Source organism: Eschrichtius robustus, chromosome 19 (genome assembly GCF_028021215.1).
Source record: "Eschrichtius robustus isolate mEscRob2 chromosome 19, mEscRob2.pri, whole genome shotgun sequence".
NCBI lineage: Eukaryota > Metazoa > Chordata > Mammalia > Artiodactyla > Eschrichtiidae > Eschrichtius > Eschrichtius robustus.
In genome coordinates, this window is record NC_090842.1 from 19804001 (window position 1) to 19811993 (window position 7993).

Here is a 7993-nt window from a genome sequence, read left to right on the forward strand (position 1 = left end):
AACATCTGTGGGTTTCACCTAAAAGGAAACTTTCATGTTAGGTGACCCCTCCCCACCCCAAGCCCACAGGTAGCCTCAAGTAGTCCAGGCTGAGCAGTGCAGACTGACCCAGTTGGGGGGCCACATGGGACCCCAAGGGCATGCCTGCTGTGGCTCTGGGAGCCGATGCTATGCCCATTTGGTCCTCGCAGCCATCCAGGGAAGAATGATCCCTGGGTCCATTTAACAAAAGAAGCAGAGGCTCAGGGAGGTAACTTGCTTATATTACTAGATCGTGTTCAAGCTGGGATTTAAATCTGAGTCTAAAGCCAATGTTGTTTCACCAGCTGCCTGTAACTGTTTCCTAACAAAAAGTGTTTTAGATCAATTTATGCTATATTACTATCATTCAGCAACATTCAGTACGTATTTGAGCACCTACCATATACCAGGACAGTAGATAACACTAGAGGTACAGAAGACAGCAAAACAGACCCAGTTTCTATCTTCATGAGGTTCACAATCTAATTATATACCTCTTGGTTATATCATCTATTTATATACCCTTCATTCATTACAAAGCTCATTAGAAACTGGTTCTTAATACAGAACAAAGCCTAAATCTAGTCACCCCAGGAAAAGGGTCATGAGTTCATCTTCCCAGAATAAAGCCCCATTCTCCAGACATGCCTCGAGGCTTGGTCTCTGTAGAAGTGACAGTGATTTGATGAGAGGCTGGCTCTATGATATTTGCCAAACCATAAGCACAAACATACAGAGGGACTCCTAGCTCCGGTCTGAGTGGCCATGTGGAAAATTACACACCCAGCCAGAAACCAGAAGCAGTTAGCAAGGTAGGTAGAAAGGTACATCAGCCAAGCTTTCTTGGGAGAGGTGGGTCAGGGGAAGAACAGCAGTGCCCTTGGGGTTGGTGGCCCTCCCCTAACCCAGAGTCACCAGCTGACCCTCCAAGCTGCTGTTCTAAACCCACCTTGACACCCAGGAAACCATATGGTGAGCCACAGGGAAGGCCTGAGGAGCAGAAAAGGTTGATGTCAGGGATTTCTGCTGCTTCTCAGACTAGGCAACAGAATATGACTGACGAAGATATTGCGTCTTAACATGTAATGGACAAAATTTCCCTTCTGGCCACGTGATGTGTTCCCTCTCATTGGTTTCCTTAGATGAGGAGTGGATGGCAGAAATCACTGTGTATTCCCCCCAACAGATCGTCAAAGTTTATGTTGGAAGCCACTGGTATGCAACCACCCTGCAGACCCTGCTGAAGGTACTGCTGGCCCGAGGCTGCCCTCCTCTCCTTTTGGCTTCTGCGGCTGAGAAGAATCTGTCACCTGACCCTCACACAGCCTTCAGCACCTGATTAAAACAAGGACCTTCCCTCTGCTCCATGGCCCAAAGTGCTTTTATTGTATGAGCAGCATTCTGGGAAGGCCTTTAGGAGTTTGGGTAGGGATGAGGCCAGTGTGAGGGGCCTGGACTGAGCAGGACATAGGGTGAGGTTCCAGATGCCTCAAGAGAGTGGTCTAGGAGCCAGCAAAACTTGAAGGAGAGATGATGTGCTTCTCCCTAGATGCTCTGCTCCTCATTATGGCTCCTTGTGGCCAACAAGATAGGGAGATGGAAATCCCAAAGCCTCTGCTCTAGAATGGTTAGGAAAACGAAGAGAAGGCTGACCTTCCCCTTAATAAGGATGTAGCCCTTTAACTAACAGACTAAAAAGAGTCTGGTGTCCAACCCTTTGCAGTATCCAGAACTGCTGTCCAACCCTCAGAGAGTGTACTGGATCACATATGGACAGACCCTGCTGATCCACGGGGATGGCCAAATGTTTCGACACATTCTCAACTTCCTGAGACTTGGAAAACTATTTTTACCATCTGAATTTAAGTGAGTGAAGGAAGGAAATCATATAATGAAACCCCATCCCTCTTCAAGAAGGAAATTTGAGTTTGTAGCCTTCAGGGAGATTATATTATTTCCAACATGTGAACTGCTGTTCAAGGCAGCAGCTCTGGAGGCTTATAACCCCACCCACACTCCCACTCCAGATGCCCAGTGCGACATCTCCTTGTCATTTGCAGGGAATGGCCCCTCCTCTGCCAGGAGGTGGAGGAATACCACATCCCATCCCTCTCAGAAGCCCTTATCCAATGTGAGGCATACAAGTAAGGAAACTGCTCCTGACACCATGTTCTAAAGTTTGAACCTTTATATTCCTCTTGGGAATCCTGTCCTAAGGCTCACCTCCCAGTAGGACCTGTTCTCCTTAGGGTTAAGGGGGTGGAGCAGGCCCAGGATTGGGCAGGGACCTAAGCAAAACCCTTTTAAGCCCCTTCTCCCCTGCTGTCTAGAGTTAACTCCCAGCCAAAGGGCAGACGTGGTCGATGGACTAGTGGAAGCTTCTGCTTACTAACCAAACCCTCTTGGAGTCTGCAGGTCATGGATCCAGGAGAAAGAATCTGGAAATGAAGAAGTTTTTCCCATCAGAAGGCTGCACGTGGTGACAGAAGGGCCAGGGTCACTGGTGGAGTTCAGTAGAGATGCCAAAGAAGTAAGTCCCAGCATTTTTTGGTTTGGTGTTGTCCTGAAAGAACACCAGCACAGGGCTCAGAGGGCAGACCGCTACTGAGGAGCATGGCAAAATGAAAGAGCCGGGCCTACATGGCTCCTGGCACAGTGACTGGTTTCTGAACCTTGAGGGAGACACAAGGAAATGCTGGCTGCCTGTGGCCTGGGATGCTGATACGTCCCTTTGGCGTGTGAAAGGACCCTGGGCTGGTACCACCCCCACTCAGACTGAGCAAATCTCAAATGTAAGACCCATGTGGGGGATGGGATTGTTCTGGGTAAGCAAGTGAAGTCTTAGAGACCCAGCTTATGAGATCTTGGGTAAGGCTTCGATGTGGAAGCACAATATGCCCAGAGCTGCTGTGCCCTCCCTCTCCAGACCACAGCTTGCATGCCTATGGAGTTCCAAGACTGCAATGACAGGACTCCACGGAACAAGGCCAAGGGGACCCTGGCCAGGTCCAGCCAGATAGAGGAGGCTGAGCAGTACTTCCGGATAATCCAGGTGTCCCTATGCCGAGGTGCCAAGAGGGCGGGTAATCCCAGCACATACTCACACTGTCCTGGCCTATGTGCCAACCCTAGACACTGGGGGGCCCACCCTGAGAGTCCTCCCAAGAAGAAGTGCACCACAGTCAACCTCACACAGAAATCTGAAAGCAAAGACCCTCCTGTCACCCCCATGCAAAAACTCATCTCCCTGGTAAGGGAATGGGACATGGTCAATTGCAAACAATGGGAATTCCAGCCACTGCCAGCCCCCTGGAGCAGCTCCTTGGAGGAAGCCACCCTGCAGCTCCCCTCAGGAAGTGAGGCTGTTTCCCAGCCCAGCACCTCAGCTTCCTGGAAAGGCCATTACACAGCCTCAGAGAAGGACCCAGGCCCACAGGCAGGGGCTGGAGCTGGAACCAAAGACAAGGGGCCAGAGCCAACCTTTAAGCCATACTTCCCCATGAAAAGAGCTGTCACCTTGAAGGACTGGGGCAAGCAGAGGCCAAAGGAGAGAGGTGAGTCCTGTCCCATCCTTGACCTAATTCTCATTTACAACAGAGAAGGCAAACCTTGGCCAAGACCACAGAGCGAGTCAGTGATTAAGGGGGACTAGAGCTCTGCACTCACTGATGCCAAGCAGAAGACCCAGAAATGACAGGCGCACTGGCATGACTTGGGGGCTTGAGAAACTACTTGAGGCATATGGGAGGAAGTGCCTATAAAGTGATAGGAGCACAGAGAAGGGTTGGGGGCTGAGGAGTCAGCAGGGGAAAGAAGGAGAAGCCTTGGGTGCTTGAGGAAACACAAGTCATGGGTCTAGCAGCTGGAGACCAGGCTTCACATGAAGTGATAAAGAGATAAGGCTGAAGACATAAGGAAATCAGGACAGGTCTTGTGGGTCAGATTCAGGACCTAGCAGTTTGTTCTGATCCTAAGGGGAGTGGACAGCCACTGAAGCATTCTAAACAAGGAAGCAAGCAGTCAGGTGTGCATTTAGAAAGTTTGTTCCAGGGCAGAGGAAATGCAGCAGCAGAGGATACGTGTTAGAAATGCCAAGATCATTCTAGATGAAACAAGTTAGGCAGTTGGAAGAAGCAGGAAAGTATCAGGCCAAGGAGGGGGCAGGTTTCTGGTTTGGGTGATTGCAGGGGGGTGGATGGTTACTGAGGCAGGAAGGACAAGAGAAGGAGTAGGACTTGGGGAAGAGGACACATTGCATGTGAGGTACTGATGGACATCCAAAGGGAGAAGTCCAGAAGACAGGAGGGTATATGGGGACCGGGCTGAATAGACAGGTGTGTGTGTAGTGGGGAAGTGTGGAGCAGCCCAGAGAAGTGAGCTGAGAACTGCTATGATGGACTGTTTCCTCTGCTCCTTCAAAGTCCTTCCTACAGTATTCTGTCATTTTCCCTTTTAGCGGCTCGGGCCCTGCTTGGAGGGGTCTTCTTGGGCCCCACCTGTGAGTCCCAAGTTGGTTTCTTAAGCGTATTCTTTTTTTTTTTTTTTTTAATTACTTTGTTTTATTTTTGGCTGTGCTGGTCTTCGTTGCTGCACACGGGCTTTCTCTAGCTGCGGCAAGCAGGTGCTACTCTTTTTTTTTTTAAATTTTATTTATTTTTGGCTGTGTTGGGTCTTCGTTTCTATGCGAGGGCTTTCTCTAGTTGCGGCAAGCGGGGGCCACTCTTCATCGCGGTGCGCGGGCCTCTCATTATCGCAGCCTCTCTTGTTGCGGAGCACAGGCTCCAGATGCGCAGGCTCAGTAATTGTGGCTCATGGGCCCAGTTGCTCCGCGGCATGTGGGATCTTCCCAGACCAGGGCTCGAACCCGTGTCCCCTGTGTTGGCAGGCAGACTCTCAACCACTGCGCCACCAGGGAAGCCCCAGGGGCTACTCTTAATTGCAGTGTGCAGGCTTCTCATTGCGGTGGCTTCTCTTGTTGCGGAGCATGGGCTCTAGGCCCGTGGGCTTCAGGAGTTGCAGCACGCGGGCTCAGTAGTTGTGGCTTGAGGGCTCTAGAGCACAGGCTCAGTAGTTGTGGCGCACGGGCTTAGCTGCTCCGCGGCATGTGGGATCTTCCCAGAACAGGGATCGAACCCATGTCCCCTGCATGCGCAGGCAGATTCTTTTTTTTTTTAAATAAATTTATTTATTATTTATTTATTATTTTTGGCTGCGTTGGGTCTTCATTGCTGTGCTCGGGCTTTCTCTAGTTGTGGCGAGCAGGGGCTACTCTTCGTTGCAGTGCGTGGGCTTCTCATTGCAGTGGCTTCTCTTGTTGCGGAGCACGGGCTCTAGGCACGTGGGCTTCAGTAGTTGTGGCCCGAGGGCTCTAGAGCGCAGGCGCAGTAGTTGTGGCACGTGGGCTTAGTTGCTCTGCGGCACGTGGGATCTTCCCGGAGCAGGGATCAAACCTGTGCCCCCTGCATTGGCAGGCAGATTCTTAACCACTGTGCCACCAGGGAAGTCCCTCAAGCATATTCTTCAGAGTGGACATGCATCAGCAACTCCCCACAAAAGCTCCTCTCATAATTTTACAAAGATTTCCAGTCCCCAGCTGGGTTGTTATCAGCTCTATTTACTACCAGTCCTAGTTCAACAGAGGATTTGGAAAGTTCCTTGGAGTTCTGAAATTCAGGATTTGGCTTGCAATGATTCAAGGGCAATGGAGAGAGGAGAGCCAGAACATGCCCCTGCCAGCCCAGGGTACCACTCCTGAGAAGCTGGAGGCAAAGGCTCGTGACTGACTGTACTGGTCTGTTGCCAGAGGTCTCCTCCCTGCTTGGGCTCTGAGATGGCTTAAGGAGAGCCCTCCCCCCATGTTGTTTTCACAGAAAGTCCTGCCCCTGAGCAGTCTCTGCCTGAGGCCAGTGAGGTGGACAGCACAGGGGTCATCCTCAAAGTGACCCACCCCCCCGTGGTGGGTAGTGATGGCTCCCGCATGTTCTTTGAGGACAGCATCATCTATACCACACAGATGGACAACCTCAGGCACATGCCACCCACAGCCAGCCCCCAGCCCCGAGGTAAGGCTCTGGAGCCATGCCTGGCCCTGCACTTCCTCGCGGAGATGCCTGAGCCCCCACCCAGGGTACTTCAGGGATACAGTCTCCCTTGGAAGCCCTACACCTCTCCCTTACTCCGGGCTGGCTCTAAGGCTCTAGCCGTGGCAGATGTGACCACATCCACTCTCTTCTCCACAGAGGTGACTTTCCTGAGTTTCTCTCTGTCCTGGGAAGAGATGTTTTACGCACAGAAATGTCACCGCTTCCTGACTGACATCATTCTGGATTCCATCAGGCAAAAGGACCCCAAAGCCATCACAGCCAAGGTGGTCTCCCTGGCCAACCGGCTGTGGGTACGTGTGATAGGCCTCAGGCCCTGTTCCTTCTCCACTGTCCCCTTGCCTCCACAGTAAGTAGGCAAGGCAAGAGGAAGCAAGCCAAGATGGGGTCAGGGGAGTAAGGGGAAGAGGTCAGGGACAGAAGGGCAGGGACAGGGAGACAGGGCAGCAGCATCTGGGCCAAGCCTTGGCCAAGAGGCAGTTTGAAGTGACAGTATCCTCTGACCTCTGCGGCTCCTGCAGGCCCAGGGAAGCCCCTGCTGTGCATCCCACTCTGAGGGGCTGGGAGCAAATGTGTGTCACACTGCTGCCCCCAGCCCTGCCTGACTGTGGGCTCTTCTGGCAGACCCTGAACATCAGCCCCAAGCAGTTTGTGGTGGACTTGCTGGCCATCACTGGCTTCAAGGATGACCGGTACACCCAGGAACATCTGTACAGCTGGGTGGAGGTGAGAGCCACCTGCACCCCACTGGGAATGGCAACCCTCCAGATGCCTCAGATGGACACTGTCTTGCTGCATGAGGGCCAGGCCAGTGCTGCCCAGAAGGCAAGACAGGCAACTAGACCTCTAGTCCCTCGTCCCAGGGAGGGAGGAACAATGGATGAAATTAACCTGTCTAGAGTGGTCAAAATGCAGTATTCAGGCCACTGGTTTTTGTAGTTTTCCTCCCATGTTACCAATTTAGCCTTCATCACTAACAACCCTGACTATACTCAGGGAAGCACATCATATGAGTTCAAGGTTTTGGGGTGCTGAAATCAGAGAAACTACTGGGAGTCAGATAGATGTTTTCAATGACTGATACCAACTTCACCTACTCAGCCATGATGTCAATACTTCTGTACATTCCTTTTACACTTAAGCTGCTTTAAAGCAGTTTTTACAAAGAAAAGGAAAATGTTCAATAAGGGCAAAGGAATGACTCAGGTTTTTTGTTTTTTGATTCCTTAAAATAATTTTAGGATTCACATTTTTAACATTGTAGGTGAAAAAGATGTAGCTAATTTTTCATTAATCTGGCATTTCTGTAATCAAGTACATTACTATAACACCTTTCACTATAAACACAAAAGTGCCAAGTTACTATCCTATGCCTAGTCTATTGAGTGGAAAGTGAAGTCAGCATCTACGACTAGAAAGTGGAAAACCAGTGGCAGGAAACATGCACTTTTGGCCCTCTATTCATTCTGTCGTGTTCCCTGGTAGCCACTCCAAACCACAGGTCTGTGAGACGCCTTTAGGCAGAAGTGAGCTCAACAGCATCAGGTGGCCTTGCCTTGACCCTGCCCCCACCCAGATAGGAGGACCCCATCCACACAGCCAGAGTAAGCACCCAGCCAGGAAGTCAGGAATAAGACCAGCCTTTTCCTTCCAGCTCACGCTGCCTTTCGCCAGGAAATATGGCCACTGTGTGGACCTGCTCATCCAGAGGGGCCTGTCGAGGTCTGTCTCTTACTCTCTCCTGAGCAAGTATTTACAAGATGGCTAAGGTGCCCAGAAAAGCTGCCCCACAAACACCCCATCCCATCGCCAAGGTTCATTTTAACCGGGGATGTCCCCAGAATGTGTGTGCCCATCCAAGGGTGTGTTAG

The 7993-nt window shown here is 51.1% G+C and overlaps 1 protein-coding gene across 1 annotated transcript in view; it reads left to right on the forward strand.

Moving 5' to 3' along the window:
* Nucleotides 1-7890, forward strand: part of KCTD19 (potassium channel tetramerization domain containing 19) — a 31873-nt gene extending 23983 nt beyond the window's left edge. The window contains exons 8-16 of the mRNA XM_068528342.1: nt 1164-1267; nt 1745-1887; nt 2082-2165; nt 2437-2551; nt 2948-3575; nt 5892-6083; nt 6261-6415; nt 6747-6848; nt 7777-7890. Coding sequence (XP_068384443.1) covers nt 1164-1267; nt 1745-1887; nt 2082-2165; nt 2437-2551; nt 2948-3575; nt 5892-6083; nt 6261-6415; nt 6747-6848; nt 7777-7890 — 1637 coding nt within the window. The remainder of the gene's footprint in view (nt 1-1163; nt 1268-1744; nt 1888-2081; nt 2166-2436; nt 2552-2947; nt 3576-5891; nt 6084-6260; nt 6416-6746; nt 6849-7776) is intronic.
* The last annotated feature ends 103 nt before the right edge of the window (nt 7891-7993 follow it).